Source organism: Pipistrellus hanaki (genome assembly GCF_964339955.1).
Source record: "Pipistrellus hanaki genome assembly, chromosome: 18".
Taxonomy (NCBI): domain Eukaryota; kingdom Metazoa; phylum Chordata; class Mammalia; order Chiroptera; family Vespertilionidae; genus Pipistrellus; species Pipistrellus hanaki.
The window spans coordinates 16,074,753-16,099,806 of NC_140520.1; the positions used below are offsets into that span (position 1 = coordinate 16,074,753).

At 47.6% G+C, this 25,054-nt stretch overlaps 2 protein-coding genes across 4 annotated transcripts; one reads left to right on the plus strand and one right to left on the minus strand.

The window, feature by feature from the left end:
- Positions 1-1,572: 1,572 nt before the first annotated feature.
- Positions 1,573-4,029, minus strand: PIGC (phosphatidylinositol glycan anchor biosynthesis class C). Of its 3 annotated transcripts, none has more exons than XM_084865726.1 (2): positions 3,874-4,029; positions 1,573-2,953 (listed from the first exon to the last, which is right to left on the minus strand). In XM_084865726.1, exon 2 carries the CDS (start codon positions 2,735-2,737, stop codon positions 1,844-1,846), a length of 894 nt encoding a protein of 297 aa, XP_084721852.1. In that variant the 5' UTR covers positions 2,738-2,953; positions 3,874-4,029; the 3' UTR covers positions 1,573-1,843. The 3 variants fall into 3 exon arrangements, with proteins under 3 accessions (XP_084721852.1, XP_084721854.1, XP_084721853.1); XM_084865728.1 differs by lacking the exon at positions 3,874-4,029 and adding an exon at positions 3,742-3,827; XM_084865727.1 differs by lacking the exon at positions 3,874-4,029 and adding an exon at positions 3,285-3,697.
- LOC311613007 (uncharacterized protein C1orf105) lies at positions 3,683-21,495 on the plus strand (the record flags this gene model as incomplete). The annotated part of the gene is made up of 7 exons (XM_084866480.1): positions 3,683-3,883; positions 4,903-4,988; positions 5,888-5,978; positions 12,928-13,002; positions 14,614-14,681; positions 17,059-17,126; positions 21,347-21,495. The coding sequence occupies 7 exons, from the start codon at positions 3,683-3,685 to the stop codon at positions 21,493-21,495; spliced, it is 738 nt and encodes a 245-aa protein (XP_084722606.1).
- Positions 21,496-25,054: the final 3,559 nt, after the last annotated feature.

A 25,054-nucleotide genomic window follows, 5' to 3' on the forward strand; every position in this document is an offset into this window, starting at 1 on the left:
TTTGTGAGCCTAACCCACTCACTTGCCCCGCTAACACTGTTCTCAGTGATGACTTTGCACCTCCCTGGAGCCTTCCCTTCAGGCCCAGCGTGCTGGCCTTGACTGTTTTCGTAGGCCAGCCTCCTTTCCCTTTGATTCTTCTCATTTTGATTTTCTAGTTATTAGTCCAAGTTAAAATCAATGCTCAAAACATCTTTGAGAGATCTATGTTCAGAGAATTAAAAACATTACTTCTTAGGAACATGGGTGCCCTGGTGAGATTTGATTTGAAATTCTAGAGAAGGGATAGTATTCAGGAACTTTCCCCAAGAGAATGATTACACGAGGGAGGGACCAGCTCTTCTGGGGCCACTTGATGCATTTTGTGTCTTGGCTCTGCCCACAAGTCTCTTACGTGTCAACTTAGTAGCAACAGTAATAATAGCTAATGCTTATACAATGCTGTGTCCAGCATTCTTCAAAGTACTTTGCAACTGTCTCATTTAATCATTACAGTTCTAGAGGCACTTTCATGCCCACTTTCCAGATGTAAAAAAATGAAACACAGTTAAGTGAAGTAGCCAGTCTCTGATCTGACCGCTTACTCCCACTCAGGTCAGCGGGACTGCTCATTACCTGCAGGGGAAAGCCCAAACTCCCAAATATTCACAGGCCCCTACTGGTTACTCAAGCCTCCCATTCCAATTTTCCTCCCCATAACGTGGAACTCCCCTCTGACACTGCCACCTCTGTGCTTGCTAAGAACAGATGTGCTTCAATGGTGGGTACATTTTGCATGCAGTGTTTTGGGGAGCCTGATTTTTGACAGAATCCACACGTCATATTTCAGGTTAAAAATCACATTGACAGCTATTGGGATTTCAGTTAGAATTTTATTTGGCATTCTAAAGATCTGAAGCCAGGCCCAAATTCTGACAAGATGGTCTGCTGGGGCAGAGGAGGGGTCACCCTAGACCCGTAGTGATTGGCAAACTGCGGCTTCCAAGCCACATGTGGCTCTTCCACAAAATACCACGGCCTGGGCAAGTCTATTCTGAAGAAGTGGCGATAGAAGAGGTTTAAGTTTTTAAAATTTGGCTCTCAAAAGAAAGTTCAGTCGTTGTACTGTTGATATTTGGCTCTGTTGACTGAGTTTGCCAACCACTGCCCTAGACATAGACCATCTTTCACCCACTTCAATCACACCTAACCTCCAAGACTAACTTCAAATGCCATCTCCTCTAGTAAATATTTCCTAATACTCCGGCTCAATTTGACTTCCAGCCTCTTTGAATTCCCCCAGCATTTTGCTGTGTATTATGGCACATTCATGTTTCACTAAGAACGAAGTAGAAACCCTGAGCTAAGGTTAAGAGACCAATTCTATAGTGTTAGGCGACAAAACTAGACATGGCATCCAGAATTCTAGGATCTGAGCCTGAATTAGTATATTAGTAAATAACGGAGCCTGAATTAGTACATTGAAAAGGGTAGATGGGTTACTTTATTAATACACACTTGCGTGTTATTCTCTCTTCACTTTTCATGCCCCTTTTATCTGCCTTCTGCTTATAGAAAAACCGAGACACAATCTGCTGGATATGTTGTTAGTTTTTAATAAATAGAAACCACATCACTTCCTTTGTTACAGTGAGTAAGACATGGGAGGTAGCCATGCCCGAGGGCCCCAGAAAGCGTTTCCATCCACCAAACGACAGAAGGGACAGCACCTTCCCCACCAGAGCCTCGGGGTCTCCCACCACATCAGCCTGCTGCTTCCAGAATGGAACTCTGCCTTCGGCTGGATCCTAGTTGGCAGGCTGGTCTGTCGGCTTGCCTGAACAACAGAACGGAGTTCCCTCACTTAGCTGAGGAACCTGGACAAGTCTTCTTTGATCTCAGCCTCATCCCAAGGCCCGTGAATGTTTTCTTTAAAAAGCTGCAGGCGAATGAGGTAAAAAGGGCAGAGGCAGGAGATAGACACCAGCAGAAGTGCAAAGAGGGTGGCCCCCACCGCGCTAATGGACAACAGGCCCCCCAAGGCTGAGAACGCGAAGAGCAGCGTGACTCCCACGTAGCTGCGGGGAGTACATGCCTTCAGTTTCTTCTGCAACATGGGCCACAGGGCAAAAATCTGGATGGCAAACGTCACCATGATGAAGGCATGCAGGGTCCGGGGCAGGCGTGAGGCCAGGCAGACGGAGGCAAAGATGGCCATGTTCAAGGACAGGGTGCTGGACACGATGGCGGCATTGGCACCGTAGTCGAAGAAGATGAGGTGGCCCAAGAGCATAAAGACCGACATGGCGTAGATGGTGTCGGTGCTCACGGACTCGGTCAGGGTCTTCAGCACAGGCGAAAACCCGTACGTGAACGTAACGAAGACCAGGGCGCTCTTGAGGTCGGCCCACCGGGTCCGCCCGTTCTTCCTCCGCCCTTCCCCTCCATCAAGGAGATCGAACAAAATGTAGCCAATCAGTGACAACGTCAGGCCCGTCCCTAAAAGCCAATGAGGGGCCAGAAGGCCCTCATCCATATACCACCAGATGACCCCAAACACGCAGACACTGCACAGCTGCTGTATCACCACGCTGGATTCAAACACCACAGCCCAGTACTGGTACTTGCGGGCGTGGATGTTCTTCCGGAGCTCTTCCAGGAACCGCTGGTCCACATAGTTGTCAGGAAAGGGCTGTCGCTCATATAAGACTTTCTGCCACCTGATCTCCGTGGTGCTGGTTACAGGCTGGTCACACATTATCCTTCTCCTCACACTCGGGCCGGCTCAGTCTCCCATGCAGAAGTCCATGTGGTTCTTGTTCTTTATAAAGTCTCAAAATAAGACCTCTCCGGAAATCCCATGCTGTGTTGTGGTTGATATTGTGCCGACCTTCCCTTGTTCTCAAAGGCTGCACCCCAGGCAAGGCCTGCAAGAGGAGTTTCTTCTCTGAGGCAGGACAACACAGCCAAGTTCCTAGGATAAGACAGACCACGAACCTATAAAACTTGCTGAAGGTTAAGGGCAGGGCTGAGTTAAAATCAAACCAACTCACTTTATTAAAAACCTGAGCAAAATATATGTGGTGACCCTCTTATAATAATGACATTAAAAATTTCAGGTTTTAAATGACCTTCCCTGGGGTAATAACAGAACATCTGTCAGCTGTCACTCAATGAGTGCCTACAATGTGCTAAGTGCCTTAAGTAGCTGCTTCTTTCATTCCATCTCCACAATCCTGCAGGTTAGGTAGTTCCACTTTAACTAGTAAAAAAAAAAGCTTCGTAAAATTGCTCGGGTAACTCACCCAAGTTAACAATGGTAAACGGTGGAGCCATATGCAGAGTCTGACCCCAAAGCCTGTGCCTCCCTCCAAACCAGCTCCTAACTCGGGGTTCACACCCCCTGAGGGTTGTGGATGAGCTCAGAGGGTCCCCAAGCCCTGCCTCTGCATGCCTGTCGCTGCCACTTATGCAAACGTACAGGGACAGGACCCAGGGCTTTGACTGGCTTCTCAAGGCATCTGAACAGTAAACAGCATCAGACAAATGTGAGCCCCACGTTTCATTTAGCCAAAAGCAATGATTCAAAAGAAACTAAAGATCCTTTCACTGCGGTCACCCCCTTCCCCCCCTCTAGAAAGCTATCATCCAACTTAGAAAGATAAAATCTGTGGGGATCGGAGACCGTGACCCGTCCGCCACAATGGGAAAGCCCCAGGCGTCAGAAATGCCAGCAAATGTGCTTCCGGAAAAGGCTCTGACGGCCCGGCCGCCCTCCTCCCGCCGAGACCGCGGCCGACCCCGGGGGCCCGGCCCGGGCACCGCCCGCCGCCGCCGCCGCCCCGCCGCCCCGCCAGGAGGGAGGCCCCGAAGCAGGTCTCCCTCGGAACCCACCTGCCCGCCAGTTCGTAGGGAAGCGCGGCCGGGGGACCGACGCCCGCCTCCTTCCCCATCCGGGGCGCGGGGGTCGCGGCGGTGGCGGAGCACTTCCGGGGCCGCCTCAACCTCCGCGGCCAGAGCGCCCTCCCGGCGCCGGCGCGCTCGCTGCTGCCCCTCGTGGCCGCTCACGGAACTGCCGCTCGGAAAGCAACCCGCAGCCGCAACCGCAGCACAAGGGGACCCGGCATCCGAAGGGCTGGGGTGGAGGCTGGGCCGGAGGAAGAGAGCTGAGCACGGATGCCTTCATTGAGTTCACAGCATGAAGTCGGGCCCTGGGCTGGGGACTTCCGACACAGTCACGGAATCCCTGCAAGGACCTAGCGCTGTTTCAGGTGCTGGTGACACAGCTGTGGCTGAGACAGGCAAACATCCCTGCCTCCCGGGAGCTGCCCGCCCCGTGCATTGGCCTGTGGTGTGTGAGGGTCGTCCCGCCCTCACAGGGGACAGAGCTGAGGCTCAGAGAGGCTGTGGTTGGCTCAGAGGCTGTCCGAAGCCGCACACAGCTGGGAAGTGAATGAACAAAGTTAACGTCCTCCTCTTCACCTGGAGAAGGGATGAGGGTGGCAGACCCAGGCAGAGACTCTGATTAGCAGGTCGCTGACACTCAGCGGAGTGCATGGAAGCACCAGAGGGTGCAGAACAGATGGACATGACCCAGAAGCAAAGGGACAGAGCACCCAGGACAACAGTGGACACAAAAGTCGGGAACCCTGAATCCACTCCCCACCAGCGTGACCCGGCCAAAGGCTGAGCGTCCATTTCTTCATCAGTAAGATGGGGACGACACTGTTTGCTCTTGGCCACTTTGTGGGAAACTCAGAAGAGTTAACTAAATGTAACTAACTGCTCACACACACACATACACACACACACACACACACACAAAATAAAATGTATTGAGTGCTGTCTAGTTGCCATCAGCTTGCTCTGGTCAGATTCTGAGCCACAGATTCTGAGACGTGATTTCTTTCCATTCCTCTCCAGGCTTCGGTCCCCAAGTTTGAAAAGATCCCCTGGCTGTGTGAGGCCAGCCTCCGGAACAAGCCCCTCGTGCTCAGCCTCCCCAGAAGGTAAGAGCCCAGCTGCTGGTGGCACAGGCTGCAAGAAGGGCCACACGGGAGCAAGGCTACACATCTGGTCAGCCGAGAAACCCAGGTCAAGTGCTCCCCGATTGTACAGACTTGGGGAACAGTGGGGGGGTGGGGGTGGGGAATGCAGGCCCGGGGCTTGAACAAGGCGGGCCCAGCACACAGCCAGGTGCCCTCAGAGACCGCTCACTGTCACAGCCAGGTCCTGGAGCATCAGAGGGGAAGGGAAGGGGTGGCTCTTCCTGCAGCCAGCCCACCTCGAGCTAGATGCAAGGAGAACGACCTGCAGTGGTCAGGGGAGCTCTCCGCAGGTCTGTACTGGGAGAGTCTGGGCAGCACTGGACCCTTGTTGAGAGAAATGACACCCCCCTGCCCCGCAGGAAGGCTGAGACGGAATGGACCACACCTGGGAGGTGCCCTGAGCTTTGGGGAGGGCAGGTGGGAACGCAAAGTCTTCTGAAAAGCTGGCTTGTTTACTAGTGAAGTATCAGCCATTCCCGAGCATGAGAACAGCCTCATCTGGCCAAAGCTCTGTGTTCCAAGCTGTTCATTTTTGGCAGAACCCTTTCTGTTCTGTGTCACAACGGCCTTGCCAAGGCGAGCTAATATTTAAAGCCCATTTAGAACTCTCCTACTGTAACAAAGTGAACCACCCCGGCCAGCAGGTGTGTCTCCCCATGAAGAGCATCACTCCTTCACTCGCAAACCGCCAAGAAAATTCCGGGGGGAAATAATTGGAGGGAGGGCATGGTCCAGGGGGGAGGTGGTGGATCGCCCCACCCGGGGGTGCCCCGGGGCTTCTCTCTGGAACAGCCAAGGGCCTCGCCCGCCCTTCATACCAGAGACTGTGGTTCTAACGGGCTTTTGTTTTGACCACTCAGATTCCCTCATGCCTCCTCCACTTCTCCGAATTCATGGAGGAAGGATGTGAATTTGCCAAATACGTTTCAAGTTCCAAACGGCTTATCTAAGGTACTCAATTTTTTTTTTTCTTTAATTGCAAAGAAACTAATAGCAGTTCTAGGATGACACGAATGTGACCCCAAAGACACTCCCTGTCTCCTTAGCACAGCCCGAGCCTGGGACCTCGTAGATGCTCAGTAGACATTTGCTAAAGTGAAATGAAAGGGCCTCAGCCAATCACCTCGTTTCAGGGCCCCCAGGTCCACGGGAGCTAAGAATAAAGGCCTGAGGGGAGAGCCATCCAAAAGGGAAATGAAAAATTTCAGGTTGAGGCACTGCCCTGGGACCGTCAGCCTCACGGAGGGTCTCCAGAATTGACGGTGCTTGTGCCGTCAACACCTCCCTCAGGTGGGGGAGGAGCGAGAACTCAGGACACGAGCAGTTTCTGCACCTGAAGAATGACCCAGCACTTAGGGAGGCTGCGTCCCTAAGGATTAGCCAGAGCTCTGTGACTGTGGCCACGGCATGACCAGCCCTCACGCCAGGGGATAAGTGCTTTCGGAGCCCTGTTTACCTGGTTTAGCACAGATACAGGGGTGCGCAGGTCAGTTCCTGCCTGCCCAAATGACAGGGCTCAGGGACAGCACAGGGCTGCCCGATATATATCAGGGCGGGGGTGGGAGGAGCGAACAGAGGCCCAGCGAGGGCGGGATCCAGAGGTAGTGGCATCTCACTGGCTCGGAAGATAGTGTTTCCAGGAGTGAGGAAGGTCCCGGGAAGCAAGACCCGCGATTGAGCACGCAGGACTTGTCTGCAGAGCTTTGAGCGCTCAGGCTGCAGGGGGCGGGCTTACGTGGACAATGGAGCTGGGTGGGCCTGGCCACAGCACTGAGGGTCAAGGGCAGGGCTGTGCTTGAGGGTGACTTCATTAACCCCCTAACACCCTGGACAGGCAAGCAGGTGAGAGTGCCTGTGCCATGACAGGGGGCTGAGCAGGGACACGCTGGCCTTGGCAGTCCAGGCAGAACCAGCGAGAAGCCTTCTAGTCATTTAGTCTCCTTGAACTTCGTAATGTTAACGTAAAAAAAAAACAAAAAAAAAACAAACAAACATTGAAGCCTGTAAAGAATTTTTTGTGAGTTTATTTGAGCCAAACTGTCTACATATGCCAGGAAGCAGGACCCTCAATGAATTGAGATAATGCTCCGGAGAACGGCGGGTTACATTTGTATTTATACATTGTAATCAAAGGAGGGACGTAGGTGGGTTACATGGAATTCATTGGTGATGGATTAAGGAGGTGGGATAAAGCAAAGCGGAGGGAAACTCTGGGGTTGGATAAAAGGTAAAATGTTGGACACAGCCAAAGCCGGTGGGTCCCAGGTTCTATTCTAGTCAAGGGCATGTACCTTGGTTGCAGGTATATCCCCAGTAGGGGGGTGTGCAGGGGGCAGCTGACTCTCATCAATGTTTCTAACTGTCTCTCTCTTCCTCTCTGTAAAAAATCAATAAAATATTGTTTTAAATGATGGGCACATACTTAGGTAGGTGCAGGAACAATTAACATGACAATGAAGGAATCTGTGGTATCTGTCCTGGCGTCCACTACATCTGGTTGTGCCCCAGGGGCTCCAGAAAAAGGGAAGTTACAAGTTACCCAGGCATTTCAAGGGTGTGTTATCATAGGTGCAAAAAGACAGACGGGCTCAGTTAAGGTAAAGGTTGACCTTGTCAGTGAAGATACTGGCTTAGGATGTAATTGCCCACCATAACTGTGTTTAAAGTTTAATTTCAGACCATCCTTTATGGTTACTTTAGGTCTCTGAGTTTGCAAGACCACCATGCAGGCCTCCCCTGAGCTTGTCAGGTCAGCATGTGGCCCCTTTCGTCCACACTATGCAGGCCGCCTCCCCCTGCCACCTAGTGCCACCTCCTCCAGGTTGGCTCTGGGTCTCAGCACACCAGAGGCACTGACTCCAGGCACCCAGGATGCAAGGAGGAAGGCATTGCTAAGGCCCAGGGCTGTGAGAGGTTCCCCTTCACCGGGGCTCAGAATTTCATGGCTGCAGTGCTCATGTATGGCCACTAGAGGGAAGCACAGAGCAGCAGCTTCCCAGGCTGGGACCATGGGCACACAGCCTAAACAGAGACAAATTAGGGGGAGAAAAGCACGCACATGTATTTACCATGTTTTACGTGACACGAGTGCCCTCCTGCAGAAACAAAGGCCCAAAGAAGTGGCAAGGCCCAAACGTTTTTCATACGCGAGAGGCAACTGCGGAAAAGTAACTCAACTGCACGGGGAGGCTAAAGGGGAAACGAGTTATTTAGACAAGGTCTGTGTGCAGAGAATTCCCTCAGCTTCGTCTTCTGGTCCTTTATGATAAGGATGTTGCTTTCCTTCTGGTGTAAGGAGAGCCTCTTCCTTTTGGGGTTTTGTCTCCTACTTTTTAGGAAGAAGAAGTAGGGTCAGCACGCCCTTCTTGCACCTGCCATCTCATAGAGCAGTGTTTTTCAACCTTTTTTGGGCAAAGGCACACTTGTTTCATGAAAAAAATCACGAGGCACACCACCATTAGAAAATGTTAAAAAATTTAACTCTGTGCCTATATTGACTATATATAAAGTAATTCTCTTGGATAGGAATCAAATAAACACAAAGAAAGTATTTTATAATTACTTTATTATGAAATATTAAGTAAACAAAATAGTGAAAAATTATAAAATTCTTGTCTGCACCTACGGCACACCAGGCAACGCTGTCATAGAGTGCCTTTGGCTCCACATCACCCGGATGGCGCAGTGGCATGTTTGGGAGAGGCAAATTCCGCCACCTTCATAGCAAAACTGGGTCCCTGTTCTGTGGGGACACCTGGCAGGTATCTCAGGTCAGCTCCCAGCCCGCCACACAGACTCAGAGCTCAGGCGTTGGCTGCAGACGTGAAGGCCCGAGCGTGTCTGCTGTGCGGTAAACAGCCGCAGCTGCTCCTTTCTGGAGAGCAATGAGCAATGACGCCTCTCATGGGAGTGGAATGCCCTGTGGACATGCTATCTCTCCCTTTATCCTCTAAGTGGGGGACCTGCTGAGAGCTGCGGGCAGCCCTGCCACCAACCACAGTCTCCCAGCCCTGGGTGTGGTGCAGAGGGCCTGCCCGGCTCCCTCTTCACTGTCACAGGTCAAAGGGCAGGACTTCGGTCATCCACAGCCAGGCGGAGTTCCTTCCTGCCCCGGAGCTGTTCCGGGCCAGCGCGGGTGTCTCTGTGCCTGGAGCACAGTCCTCCCAGATGAGAGAGGGAAAGAGGGGAAACGGGTTCAGAGACAGAAAGATGGGAAGCCGAGCCAAGAGACACACGGAGACATAAGGAGACAAAAATACAAGGAAGGAGATAGAAGGGGAGAGCAGAGCTCACAAAGAAGAAAGATAGGAAATGAAGACAAAGAAACGGAGCCTGAACATCCCCCGTGCAAACCTCTACTGTTAGTCATGACTGCCACCTGCCGCTCCAGGCGTCCATCATGACGCCTAGGACAGGAAAGTGTAATTGGATAGGTGGGTGAGTGAGGCCAGGAGGCAGCTCACTCAGAGCTCCATGGCAGGCAGAGCAGATGTGTGGGGGCCCCTGCCAAGACCCTGCACCCCCTTTCCTACTTGCCAGGCTTGGGTGTAACTGACCAGAGCCCCTCAGTCACTCATGCAGGGCCAAAGGCCACCTGCCACTCTGCATTCCTGTCCCCAGACGCTGTCTCCTCTCTGATCTGTTGTTTTCCAGTCTAATGAGTCAGAATAAAGGTGAGGACGTTATTGCCTTTGCTTTTAGCAGCCCTGTGACAAAAAGCCCTGGCTAGTGCCATGGAGCAGGGACATAGCTGAGAAAATACACACAAAGGGTGACTTCCAATGTGCTCATTCCTGAGAACTCTTTCTAAAATTTCTCTCATTGACACTTGCATTTTTGAAAGCTGGTGACCACCACAGAAACTACCTTGTTGTATACGCCTAAGTTCGTCTCCTGTTGATATAGATCCAACATATATAATTACTAAGACCATCTTAAAGGGGGGTAATCATGAACGCCAGTGACCTGAAATAAAACGGTAACAATAACCAAGTTTAATAAGTCAGGACAGCAGGTACATGGCTGTTGCTTAGTGTGTGTGTGTGTGTGTGTGTGTGTGTGTGTGTGTGAAGTTTTTCCGAGTGAACAGCAAGATAATTTTAAAAACTACATTCAGCTGCATAAAACTATGGAGGTGGCTGGTATTTTCAGAGATCGGGACAATGTTTAATTATCATAGGGTTATTTCGGCCTGTTGAAAATAGTCCTCTGAGCACCACTTTTTGTATTCTAAGGGATAGAGGCATCTTTACCCCCTTATATGGATCCTAAGAGTCCGCTGTCCCTTGACCCTTCAGCCAGAGAACATTCTGGTGGACACACTAACTAGCTGAGCTATTCGACAGGCACCTAACCTCTCTGGGCCACATTTTCCTCATGGTGCTCATTGAAAGAGTTGAGCCAGGTGACCTCTCTCAGCTAAGGCAGGAGTGAAATGGAGAAGGGGAATGGAGGTGCTGAAGGGAAGGAAGTACAGGGGCAGATTTGTCAGTGCTCCTTGAATTGTGCTATTTTTAAAGTCACCATCTGCTACTCACATTTTCAGTTTTTGTTATGAGACAGGTGTGTGTTAGAGAGAGAGAGAGAGAGAGAGAGAGAGAGAGAGAGAGAGAGAGACACTTTTCTCTTTGTTTACCAAAAATTGAAAGGGGCCAAGGACTTGGGCCATGAGCTGGATCTTGGGAACCTGGCAGATGTTGACCTCAGAGACCCAGATGTTCCCAGCTGTGACGTGTGAAGAGCAGGCTTTGGCTCCCTGGCCCAGCTGAAACCTGCATCAGACCTTGGCCAGGGGACAGAGGCTACTGTCACTCTCCAATCACAGCTGCCGTCTGCTCTCCTGGGGACAGCTGCTTGGGAAAGGAGAGCCCTCTAACATTTCAGAGCCTCTTTCCTCAGTGGCTGCGACTCTATAATACAGCCCAGGGCCCGGGCTCCGAACCGTCCATTCCTGCCACTGCTGGGCTGGCCCTGAGGAAACTGAGAGTGAAGGGGACTCGGCGGCGGCAGAGCCTGACGGCAGGGAGGAAGCTGCAGGCGACAGAACATGGGGCCCCAGACTGTTCGCATCAACTTTTTTTTGCATCTAGGCTCTTGCTGATCCCTCCGTTCAGACGTTGCCTCTCTCCTCTCTGCAGGCCCAGAGTTCCGTTGCCTCTTCTATGACACCTGGTGCCCCCAACCTTGAATCGCAGATTGGGGGAGGGAGGGGCGGGGATCTCAGTCTCAGAATCAGAGATGTGAGGGGTGGATGGAAGGGCTCAGCCCCAGGAGATCCCACCCCTAGAACCTCGGGGGAGATACGGGAGAAGGTTGAATTGGCCCAGAAGCAGAGGAGTCAGCACGGGACACTTCCTCTCCAGTGTCTCTTCTCACTGCGTCCCTCCCCCCACGGGACAACCCAGACACCCCCGGCTCTCCCTGTGCGGCTGGGCCTTCCTCTGTGTAGCCGCACAGCGTTTTCCGGGCTGGAATGCCCTCCTCCTGCCCCCCTCCCCCTGTTCACCTACCCAGGCACTGCCTCCTCTTTAACCTCCTCACACCCCTCCGGGGGCCTCAGTATACTACACTTTTGTGCACAGCCTGCTGTGCGGAGACAGCGTGGAGGCTGTGTCTCATTTATCTCAGGGTCCCCCGTCCCCAATGAATGGGCAAATGAACGCGTTTGTACTCTTCCCTGGCCTTCCCTGGGGCCAGGCATTTGTCACCACCCCCTCCACAGGGAGCCTCACAGTGAGTGTGTTGTTGAGGGGTGAATGGATCCAGTCATTCCCACTCACGCTGTAACATGCCGACCCATGGCGCGGTAAGACTGAGTCCATTCTTTTAAAGTGGCCAGTAAAAATGAAGTGTATGTCAGACATTCGGTGGAAGAGTCCGACGTTGTCCGTCGCTTTTAGTCCTCACACCCCGCAGGGTGAGGCTTCATGGGGACCCACCCGGCAGAGGTCACAGTAGGAGCACCCAGGCATACTCCACTTAGCTTACACACGTGCCCCCTCCTCCTGTGTGCACACTTCTCGGGGCAGCAGGGGCAGCTCAGGGCCCCGGTGTCACAACAAGCCGGTCCAGTGGCAGGAAAAGGCTCCTGTGCAGGGTGATGGTCTCGGGTCCCAGGACCCTCCCCCCCATCATCTGTGCTTCCCTCCAGCGTGTCTCAGGGAGCCTGAGGGAGGGGAGAGAGAACCCCAGGCACAACAGGAGTCTCAAGTTCCCACTGTGGGCGGAGTGCAAATGCCCGGAAGGCAGGGGTGAAGTCAGGGAGAAAGCAGCACCGAGCAGACCAGCAGCTTTCTCGTCCCTGGCCAGGGCAGCCTCTGCCCCCCAGAGGTGGAGGGGCTCGGGACCCTCGCACAAGCTCCCGTTCTGCTTTTGGCTTAAGTTGTGACTCTCGGGAAGCGGAGCAGGGCCACCTGGTGCTGGACAGTGTCGGCTGGAGAGTGAAGGCGTGAGAAAAGAGGGCAGTGCATTGGAGGGTTTGCGGAGGGAAGTCTTCTATTCACTTCTCCTCGAGCCATTGGAGGGCCTCATGTCCCCGTGGCGGGCCCTTGTATAAAATGGGGAAAGTGTAGCCCCTCCAACTACGTGCTCAGGTTGAATAGACAGACCTTGGTCCAGTCCCCAGCCCCCTCCTGTCCCTGTACCGCTGTCTCGGGGGCCTGAGGCCAACACCGGGTTTCTGGCTCAGCCCTCCGGCCTGAACCCTTCTGCACCTACAGAGGCTGCAGTCAAGCCTCGATTCTACATCCGCCCAGGATGGGGCTGAGACCAGGGTGTCCTTCTCTGTCTTATGGAAGGAATAACTGTTAACCTCTCTCACCACTCCCCCCCTCTTCCCACTTCTTCGCTGCCCCAGATGCCACAGCATTTCCTCACTGCTCCCTGTCTCCTCTCTCCTCAGGCCAGGAGGAGCCACAGTGGCCCCGTGCTGGGCAGGAGCTGGCAGCTGTGCTCCACATGCCAGGAGGTGAAAATGGTAAGCCTGGCGATGACAGTGGTGGGCAGGGGATGAAAGGAGCCCGGATTACAAATGAAGGTGTGAAACTGCATTTGCAGATGGTGTGACCTTACATATAGGCAGTTTTAAGGGATCCACACACACACAAACTATTAGAGCTGATAAACGAGTACAGCAGAGTTACAGACCATGAGATCAAAGTACAAAATTAATTTTATTTCTATACCCTACCAATGAACCATCCAAAAAATTAAGAAAACAATTCCATTTGCAGTAGCCTCAAAAATTAAAATACTTGGGAATAAATTTAACAAAAGAAATGTAAGACTTGTACAACGAAAACTATCAAATATTATAGAAAGAAGTTAAAGAAGACCTAAATAAATAGAAGTAATCCCACATTCATGGACTAGAAGAGTGAATATTGCTAAGATGGCAATACAGACCCCCAAATGGACCCACAGATTCAAGGCAATCGCCCTTGAAATCCCAGATGCCTTTCTTGCAGAAACTGACCAGCAGATCTTAAAATTCATATGGAAATGCAAGAGTTACAGAATAGCCAAAGAAATCCAGAAAAAGAAGAACAAAGTTGGAAGAATCACACTTTTTTTTTTTTAATTTCAAAACTCACTACAGAGCTACGGGACTTCTAAAGAAAATAGACAGCAAAGACCACATATTGTATGATTCCATACATATGAAATCTCCCGAATAGGTGAATCCATAAAGAAAGAAAATAGTGGTTGCTGAGGACTTGGGGGAGGAGGAATGACTCCTGAATGAGTCATGAAAATGTTCTGGAAGTGGATAGTGGTGATTGCTGTACACCTTTATTAGTGTACCAAAAACCACTGAATTTGGACACCAATGTCTACGGTAGATATTATAATATGTGGATTATGTCTCATTTTAAGAAAATGATTAGCAGCAGAAAATTATTTTTTTAAAAGTAAAAGCATAAAATGGATGAGTATCAATAACATAAAAATCCCAAGTAGGATGTGGCTTGGATAATTATTACTGGTGCTCCGTTATTTAGTGTGGGACCACCAGGGATAGCAGTGTGAAGGGCATACTTCACTCCTTCACGTATGCTTCAAAGTGAGTCCATTCATCCACTGATTTGGTCAACACATATTTCTTAAGGACCTGGAAATACTAAAATAGAGATGCGGTCTATGGCCTCATGAAGCTGAAAGTCTAACTATCTGGTTTAACAAATGACTTCTTTAAGCAAATGACTTCTAGGACAATGACAAGGTTATGAGTATTGTAGTCGAGGCAGCCTAGGAGCAATGAGGTCATTGGGCAGCCATCCAGGATTCAGTGGTGCCTGTGAAAACAGTGAAAGTTAACTTGAAACAAGAATGGTGTGGTGAGCTCACCAAAGAAACTTGTGAGATTTACTAATCTTGAGGTATCTAACTTCAAAATCTGATAACAAGGTAAGAACAAAGACCCTGTGATACACGAGCAGGGTAATTCCTTCTGGTTCGTTCACATCACAAACGGATACAGTTCTGACTCTGATATGAAACAACTCGAGTTTGCTAAGGTGGCACATACAGTTTATGAAAGTTGGAATGCAGTGTTGGACAATGTTCTAAATGAGACTGTCTTCCTCAGGTGCAACCAAGAACTGTGATGATCCCAGATGATCTGAAACATTCCTTTGAGAATTGTCTGAGTGATAGGTAAGTCAAGGTTTAAATTGGGACCTGGCTCATTCTGATTACATTGGTTTGGGGGCACAAACATAATGAATTGAGAAACAGTAAGTAGAATGTTTAGGGGATGCCAAGGGATCGGGCTTCTTTTATCTTTTATTGATTTTGAAGAGAGAGAGAGAGAGAAAGAGATTTATTCCACTTATTTATGCATTCATTGGCTGGTCCTTATATATGCCCTGAGTGGGGATCAAACCCGGAACCTTGGCATTTGGGAAGATGCTCTCTAACCAACTGAGCTACCCAGCCAGGGCGAGGGAATGGGCTTCTTGGTTGGTTTTGTTTTGTTTTTGTTAAACCATATAGTTAGACCCAAAAAAATTTTTTTCACCCTGAAACTACTGTAGAAGGTTTCATAATTCTTTTGATCTTTGCAAGAACAGTACAAGGAATAAGATAGGAAATTTCTTTGACATCTTAGGCAGAAATGCATACAGATTCTCTATGTAGATGGCATATCTAATTCAGGTCACAGAATCTGTCATGACTCTGGGACATCTGCTGCACTCTTTAATAACTAATACTCCTTTTCTTTATCAGTTTGGTTGGTTGTCATTTGCTGCTTTCTTATCAAAAGCAAGTATATCAGAAATAAAATCCAGTCAGAATTTTGATTAGTTGGATTTCAAGGTGTTTTTTGTTTGTTTGTTTATTTGTTTTTTTCCTGTATTTAACTATCAGACAGGGAAGAAATACTCAGTTTTTACTTTATTAAAAAACTCAAGCCCAGCCGGTATGGCTCAGTGGTTGAGCATTGACCTATGAACCAGGAGATCTGGTTCATTTCCCATTGAGGCCATATGCCTGAGTTGCAGGCTCAATCCCCAGTGGTGGCGTACAGAAGGCAGCCAACCGGTAGTGATTTCTCTTATCATTGATCTCTCTCTCTCTCACTCTCTCTTTCTCTCTTTCTCTTTCTCCCTCTGAAATCACTAAAAATATAATTTTTAAAAAAGAGAATAAAATTTAAAAGCAATAACAAAAAACACCTCAAAACATGGACTCACCCTGCATCAGGCACCAAAGTATTCTTTGCAGTAGATGGTTGGACATATAGTTACCCTTATAGATGACCAATCAAAAAGGTTATATGTGATCTAATGTCAGTCTTTACTTTTTTTTCTCACACAGAGAGCAATGATGTGGGAGGATAACAGGTCTTTATTACATTGGACAGCAGTAGGGGACCTCAGGGCCATTCGGTCCACACTGGGATGTAGACTCTGGTGCATTGTAACCACAGTGCTTGGCCCAGGGAGACAGAATCCTGGAGGACATGGGTATCTGAGCATTACAGGCTCCAGCACCCATAACATTCACCTACCGTATTTTCCGGCGTATAAGACGACCCCTAGCCAAGACCAGTTTGGCTCAGTGGTAGAGCGTCGGTCTTCGGACTGAAGGGTCCCGGGTTCAATTCCAGTCAAGGGCATGTACCTTGGTTGTGGGCATATCCCCAGTGGGGGGTGTGCAAGAGGCAGCTGATCGATGATTCTCTCTCATCGATGTTTCTGACTCTCTATCCCTCTTCCTTCCTCTCTGTAAAAAATCAATTAAAAAATTAAAAAAAAAAAAGACCCCTAATTTTACAGTTAAAACATAGGTTTAGGCCTGTATTCGCTGTATAAGACTACCCCCCACTTCCGAGGCAACACCAGTTCTTTTTTTAATAGACCGCCTCTCTGACTCTGGCCAATCTGAGCAGGCTTTTTATACATGCAAATAATACATGTTCTGTATCTGAAGCTACACTGTGTTCTAGTAAAAAGCCTGCTCAGATTGGCCAGAGTCAGAGAGGCGGTCTATTAAAAAAAGAACTGGTGTTGCCTCGGAAGTGGGGGGTAGTCTTATACAGCGAATACAGGCCTAAATCTATGTTTTAACTGTAAAATTAGGGGTCGTCTTATACGCCGGAAAATACGGTACTCTGAGTCCATACTTCTAAATAGTTCTTATGTCAACATTCACCTACCCTGAGTCCATACTTCTAAATAGTTCTTATGTCAAAGCACAATTAAAGTTATTCTAACAAATAGTCTTTATGGACTGCAAATGGAAAACTCAGCTATCGAAAGTCAGGCATTTCTGAGCAAAAGTTCACTCTTCTATGAAGGAGACTTTTGCAATTTGTTGCCCCAAATTATCTTGCAAGTTTGGTACTTTGCTCAAAACTACTTTATTTTTGCAAGTTTGGCTCAGTCGTCTCTGCTGCGAGGCGGTCTCAGTACCAGGCTAACAAGTGCTGGGTTTAAGAGGCCATCGCTGTTTTAAAACATGTAAGGACATTCCTTCCCAGCAAGCCCTAGTCAAATAACCAACGTGGCTTCTTGCTTTCCCCAATCAGAATGAAGAGTCTTCAGTCACCAAAGGCTCACACTGGACCCAGGCGTTCCCCTGATGACATCTCAACAGGTTTGCTTTCTTTGGAAGTATGTGTGGTGCGAGGCACACTGTCCCCGGAGTCGTAGAATGAAAAGTTTAATCCCCTAAGATAATTTCTAAATTTTCTGAACAAATTCCCATTCTCTTTAAAAGAAATTAAATTGATTGGGGTGACATTGGTTAATAACAATATGCAAGGTTCAGGTATACAATTCTATAATGCATCATCTGTACATTGCACTGTGTGCTCACTACCCAAAGTCTAGTCTCCTTCCATCGCTATATATTTGACCCCCTTTATTCTCTTCATCCTCCCCTACCCTTCCTCCTTTATGGTAACCATCATATTATATTGTCTGTGTCTATGAGTTTGTCTGCTCATGTATTTCTTTGTGGTTTAAGCTCCACAAATGAGTGAAATAATATGGTTCTTATCCTTTTCCATCTGATCTATTTTACTTCACATTTGTCACAATTGGCAATATGTTCTTTACATATTTTTTCATCATTTTTTATGACTGAGTAGTTCTCCATTGTGTATATGTATCATATCATCTTTATCCAGCCATTCTTCAAAGTACCTTCAGTTGTTTCCATGTGTTGGCTATTATTGTGAATAATGCTGCAGTGAACATACATATATCTTTACAAATAAACATTTCTAAATTTCCCAGGTAGATGCCAGGAGAGGGATTGCTGGGTCATATGGTAGCTCTATTAGTAACTTTGGAGGAACCTCCAAACTGTTTTCCATAGTGGCTACATCCATTTACATTCCCAATGGCAGTGTATGAGGGTTCCCCTTTCTCTACATCCTCTCCAACACTGGTTATTTCTTGTCATATTGATAACAGTCATTCTAACAGATGTGATGTGATATCTCATTGTGGTATTGATTTGCATTTCCCTAATAGCTAGTGAAGTTGAGCATCTCTACATATATCTGTTGGCCATTCGTATGTTTTCTTGGGGAAAGTGTTTGTTTAAGTTCTCTGCCCGTTTTTTAAATTGGATTGCTTATTCTTTTGTTGTTGATTTGTATGCATTCTTTATTTTGAATATTAGCCCCTTATTAGAGGTATCATTTGCAAATATCTTTTCCCATTTGGTTGGTTGCCTTTATGTTTTGTTGATGGTTTCTTTTCTTTTTTCTTTTTTTTAATTTAGGTTGAAAATAATTTACCATTTAATTATTAAGCGTAACATATAATATTGCATTCAAGTTGTGAATTTATCCTGTGTAAATTACTATGCAAGAATATTAGTGTACTGGTATGTAATTCTCTGCGGCTAAATTATACAGTCTTGCCTTTTTGATGGTTTCTTTTGTTGTGCAGAAACTTGTTAGTTTATTTTTGCTTTAATTTTTATTCTATTTCTTGCTGTTATTCTCCTTGCCTTTGTGTTAATTTCACAATAACCTTTCTGAGACCAAGTTTAGTACCTATGTTTTCTTCTATGTATTTTATTGTTTCAGGTCTTATATGTAAGTCTTTAATTCATTTTGAGTTAATTTTTGTGTATAGTGTCTGATAGTGGTCTAATTTCATTCTTTTGCATATGACATTCAAATTTCCCCAGCACAATTTACTAAAGAGGTGTTTCTTTCTCCATTGTATGTTTTTGGCTCCTTTGTTGAAACGTAGCTGCCTACACACTAATTGTGGTTAGGAAGGCAGTCCTGGTCGTACCAGCTAAGGTGGGAAGGGGACTGCATTCCCACCTGGAAGGGCCTTACCAAGGCCTGAACCTTCCACCCACTGGTTTCCTAGCACACCTGCCTTCTCCCCGCAGCTGCCCAGGGCTATTCTTCTGTTTGCTTGCTGTTGATGGAATTGGGGTAGTGGCTCTGTCTCCAGCTTCAGCATTGACCTAAGTCTCATCTTTTAGAGAAGCCACCCGGGGCTGGGGAAGTGGGAGTGGATCATTCTTCTGGGTGATAGAACCCAAGGGTTCAGTGCCACACAGGCTGTCATTTTAGAGACTTTGTTCATCTTCTCATTGGCTTTCATATTGACTGAAGTCGCCTCCAGTTTTTCTTCCATTTGAAACACACAGTAAGGAAAATCAAGGTCACTTTCTTCACTTCATATAGATGGGGAAGTGCAAGCTCTATTCTGGCGGTTGCAGAGGAGCTAGAGCAGAACTGAACTGAGCAGGCATCAAGAAGGAAATCTGAGCATAGAAGGGGTATCTTAAAAGGTCCCCAAAAGGAGGGCCAGAGACTCTGGTAACAGCTGAGGTTTGGAGATGTCCACCCTCGTGGGATGAAAGACTGCTAGTCCCAGTGACTCCTTTTTTACGAATCCAAAAGGTCTGGCCTAGCCCATGGACCAAGTGGACAGAGAGCCAGGGGCTGAGATCCTCCTCTCGATGAAAGCCCCGCTCTCCTCAGGTCTGCAACCACCTCATTCTGTTGAAGCCAAAACAACACTGGTGACCGACATGGGCAGCTGGTTTCAGGCGTCTCTGAAGCAGCCACCCAGTCCTGAGTTTCCTTTGAACCTGGATTTTTTTTTCCAGGTCTGCCTCACAAAGGAAGGAAACACACTCACACATACACACACACACACCCTTCAGTCATCCAGAATGCTTATCTCTGATTCTATAGAACAGTGTGATAAGATGCCTTTTATTAACTTAATAGCCCTAGGAGTGTATTCCAATGGCCAACACGAGAGCTAGCCTCGGTGTACGCGATTGTGATCAGCACATGATGTTCCTTCTCGGACAGACCCGGTCCTTGCCCATACAGTCCATCCGGGGACAGAACAGACGGAGCCCATGGAGTTGGCTAGGAGCTGAAGCTGGGTAGATCTACAGTTGATTCTGGTCATGATGTCTGTGAGCTGAGCTGTTCGTTCTCTGTCGTGTGTGTGCTCTCTGAGGTTATGGCAAGGCACTAGCCTGGGGGCAGAGACCTGCCTGTGGATCTTGGTCTGCCCGTACAAGCTTTGCCCAGTTGTTTAAACTGTGTGGGCCTCCGTGTTCCCACCTGTAAAACTAGAGAAGGGCTGTACCTCCCACCCTGCCCGGCCACCTCCACTCCCAAGAGAGCCAGGACCTCAGCACAAGCAGCCTTCACCTTTGATCTGCCCAGAAAAACTGCTGACACTCCCCCAGCCCCGCTGCTTTATGGGGCTTAGACGAGTTCCTGCCATGGTGTGTGCTGCTGCATCGCCGCGGACACGCTGCAAAGACCAAGCAGCTGACTCATCCCATCAACATTCCTGCCACTTTTGTTTGATTGCAACAATGATTTCTAGTGGCTTCAGCTAAACTTGATGTATTATCCATCGTTATTGGTGAGAACTAAGTAAATGGGAAGAGCCTATCTTTGTAAGTGACGGGGAGGGATGTGTTCTGAATCCACTCGCCTTGACGCTGGCCTAGAGTCCCCGAGTCCCATGACACCCACAGGCTCTTGTCAGTAAACATGGGTAGAGGTGGATGTCCACGGCCTGGCACAGCGTGTGGTATGATACACGGAGCTCTGGGTTTTTGTCCTTGGTCCGTCAGTGCCCGTGATCCTGGACCTCTGTCTCCTCTTCATCTCAGCCATGAGCCTAGATTAGACCCTAGGCTTGTTGTTTTGTGACTCTCTCGGCTCTCATTCAGCGAAAATGAGAAGCGTGTTCTAAAGAATTCAGGTCTCCCGTTCCCTCCGTCACTCAGTGACTTCCAATGGGAAGGTGCTATTTCATTACTGGTTTTTCTCCTTTAAGCCACATGACTTTTGGAAAAGTTGAATATTAACAATTTTTTGTAAGTAAAATAATAATCGACAGAGAGATCAGGAGGGTAAGGATTCTAAAGAATCCCAAAACAAATCATCTCATAAAATGAAGGTTCCTTTGAAAATGCCAGCACTTTCCCTACTGTGGCCCTTTTGTCAGATCATGTTTGTTTCTTTGGTGAGCAGAACCACATACAGGTCCCTGAAAAGTCTTCTGAGGATTGATTCCTCTTTCCCTCTGACTCACATTACAAATCTGGACACATTTTATCTTCATTTTTATTGAATCAGCCATGACTACCCATACTTGAGTTTGGTTTCTAGGCACTCCTTTTTGGCCTCTTTGACAAGATCTGCAAAAGGGGAAGATGGTTCTATTAAAGGGAATCCTTCTGCGAATTTTGAATCTGTTCCAGAGGGTCAAAGAAGTCTTTGGTGGCCTTTGGTTATTTTGAGTTTCTTTAAAAATAGAATCTAAGCAGCACTTGTCCTTCCTTCTCGCACTGCCCTCCAGAGAGCATTCACTACAGACTGCCCCTCCTGGGCCCCCGGACAGGGGCCTTCCACAAACTGTTGTTGTCAGACTCCTACAAGGCTCTGCGGGGGATACAGCTCTCTTCCTCGCCCAGAAAGGAGCCCATGGGCAAGACAATGAGGCAGTGAGTGACCGGTGCTCAACATTTTCCTCTCTGGAGAGAAAACAGCCCCACCAAGCCCATCTCTCTTCATCTCCTGTCACGAAAACAGTGCGTCAAGTTTGCCTCCCTAAGAGTGGCTGGAACCCTCTCCTACCATCGTCTCCTAGAGATGATGGGTTTATTCACACAGTTATAAAGATTTATTGATTAAAATGGAACATTTTGAGTGTCATTAATTTTATTTTGGTAAAGATTCTTAATTGCACTATAATAGGCATCATTTCCTTGTTTCTAAGACATGAGTTTTCTGTGGAAATTATTTCAGCTCTTCCTTCAGGCCAGGGGGCTGGAGGTGGAGCTCCTGGAGGTCCCTCAGGATTCAGCCCATGAAGAAAAACAGGAAATAAATGGAGGTCACCCTTCTGTCCTCATCTCTGTCGGTTAACTCCGGTAGATGACAGAGGATACTGTGATTCTGTCACTGGAAAAGATACACGGTCAGTTGTAATCCTTGAAGACAGGAACTGTGACTTGTCTTGCTCTCCTTGTGACACCTTGCGTATATCAGACATTCATTCATCTAATTTTTGTTCAATCCAGTTCAAACCAAACGCTGTGTTTTGTAGTTGCTTACTCTGGTTTGAGGACCTGTCTCACCAGGTGGGTCCTGCCCATGTATCAGTAGTGTCAGAGAGACCAAAGAAAACTCTAGGCTTCCAAGTATTATATTTATGACCCCAAATTCCATGCCCAGCTTCGGGAAGGCTCATAGAGAAAAGGCCTCTTACACCCCTTAGGAGGCAATGGCTTTGTGAAATAAATGCCCAGCTAAGTGGGCCTTGGACCAACATGTGAGAAACAACCTGTTTCAAAACACACTAAAACTCTATTTGAAGAATGAGCTCCAGAAATCAATAACAAATGGCCTGATGCTTAAAATGACCTCCTCTCTCTCTCTCCCTTCCTCCCTCCCTCCCTTCTTTTCTCTTTCTCCATCTCACTTCACACACACACACACCATAAAACCAGAAAAACTAGCTTGATTGCCCTATATTCCTGGGAGGCTATGATTCTTGGTTTCAGTTCAGTTACAGTTCAAAAACTCCAAAAATAGTACATACTTCCTCTCAGGGTATGCATGGATTATGACCCATTTTAGATAAGATAATTGTCAAAGGACAAACAAATCACAGATAAAAATGTTTACTCACCTGCCTCCACCTCCTTCTTGTCATCCTCCTCCAACTGGATATATCCAACAAGAGGATTTGGAAAATATATACCCATGCAATAATTTGGACCTCCTGAGGTAATCTGAATATTATGTGCCTAGTTAAAAATGCTCTGTAAACCACATTAAGAAGTCTTCATCTAGAGTTTTAGTGTGTTTTGAAAATCTCCTATAAAAGGAATAACATTCTGGTGTTTGCTCCTGTTCTAGTACGGTGGATTTTGGTCTTAGGAAACTTTTCAATCTTAAATATTGAGTCTTAGAGCTTTTTTTTTTTTTTTTTTTAATGTGGATCATATCTACTTATATTTATCACAAAAATTTAAATGAAGAAATTTTAAAAACACAACAATATACAAGCACACCTTTCATTAGTTGTGAGAATGATGATATTATCCTATGGCATGTAGCCTCTGGAAAACTCCACTGGGCCCTTAGGGGACAAGAAAAGTAAGAAAGGCAGGTAACATAGTAGTATTATTATGAAAATAACGTTGACCTCACAGACAGCCCAGAAAGGATTTCAGAGACTCCTGGGGGTCCTCGGACCATCCCTGGTGAATTTCTGGTGTAGAGAATACACCCTCGCATGGCCAGCCTTCCAGGGAAGGGTTGCCAGGATGCTGTAACTCAACCGCTCAGTGAGTAAGCTGGCCCCTGGACAGAGGTACTAGAAAGAAGGCAGCAGCAGGTTTTCAAAGTTCAATGATATTGACCTTTAGCATCATTTCCCTCCCTTTGCTCACATGGTCTACTTAACAACCTCATTTTGGTTACGTAATAGAGCGGGTTGTCCAGTTGGCAGAAAGACTAGTTCCCTTTGAACTTTCGTTTCTCTGTTCAAATGCTTGTTAGTCTGTTTGCTTTTGGTTACGTGTGAACTCATTTCCCAGAATCTGAGGTCCAACCCTGGACCCAATGCAGCCTTAGCACACTAGTGCTGTCTCGTCAGCAGCTTTGCTGGACAGCCAGCCAAATGGTGAATTGCCTTTTCTCTCTAGTCCTGCAACGGTTTTCCGGAAAGTGATGACACTAAAGACGAATGTCCTCAATTAGGAAGCCCAGCTCTTGACAAACCTCTCCACAATGACCAACCCAATCTCACCATTTCCATTTCAACTTGCAAATAGAGCCACATGTATGCTGCCAGACTTTTTTCTACCAATAAGAGTGTTTCTATGAAGTCATCCTACGCGTCCCACACTTGCCTTCTCTCTGTACTGTGGGGTCAAGTGAGTGGCTCTGCCACCCTTTCTGTACTGAGCTGGATCCGTGGAGGTACTAATTTGGACTTGTCTGTTATTATTTTACCTACCGTGTGCTCCTGAGCATTCAAAAACCTCTCATAAATGGGCCAGGACAGTTCCTTCACTCTAAACATATACTCATAATGTAATTCCTTTTTCAAAGTCATGCACAGTTCAGATTTTTTAACATAGATCATCTTGGGTAGTGTTTGTTTGTTTGTTTCCAGGATGAAGCCTAATTTTGCTATTTTAAAAATATATGATTCTCATTACAATAAAAATCCACGAGCATGAATCAGACTTACTCCTTCCTACACTTTCACTTTCCTTCACCCCAACAGGGAACTTGAAAACCAGTCAATCAGCACAACTCCTTTATTGCCAGGAAGGAAGAAGAATGCTGTATTTAGGGAAATCCATGTTGAGGCTTTAAAAAAAAAAAAAATCATTGTCACCTCCAGTCCCCAGTTTAAGCTGGGACATCCTGCAGGCTTTTACCGCCAGGTGCTCTGCTCAGGGTCACCCCATCTTTCGCCAGGTCCCCAACTGCCACAGCTCATGGGAGGCCTACCAGGGACTTACTGGCTCCTGGCACGCAACTGAGCTGCCCGCCTTCCTGGATGTGTAAGAACCATACAATTCCAAGTAGCTGAAGTGTAATAAATTAGGCAGAACTGCCTATCTCCTCCTAGGAGAGCCCTGGTTGGGTGTGGTTACTCAGGTTGGGGGAAGGCATTACCAGGCAGAATCTAGAAGATTTCTGAGAAGAGGAGGAAGCACAGAACTTGTTTCTCTTAATACAGCCGTACACTAACGTCTTCAGAATCGAGGTTAAATTAGGAGATTTGGAAATGGGTAAAATGTCATCTCTAGAGAGAACAGGGATGATCAGTCCTGTTGCAACCATGTCCCCTCAAACCCATCTTAATTTAGCACTTTAGTAAGTTCTGTCCCTGTTTCGTACATGGAATTCTTGTCTCCCTAGAAAAAAATGTATAACTTAATGAAGAGAGCATGTCCCCACAGAGCTACTCAGATATATGCAAAGGTATATGCTTAGACGGAAGAAAGTGATGTTAGGTATTAGGACCTTACCTTTGAAGCAC

Coding starts and splice junctions, on each gene's coding strand:
- PIGC (XM_084865726.1), bottom strand. CDS start 2,737: ATGTGTGACCAGCCTGTAACCAGCACCACGGAGATCAGGTGGCAGAAA.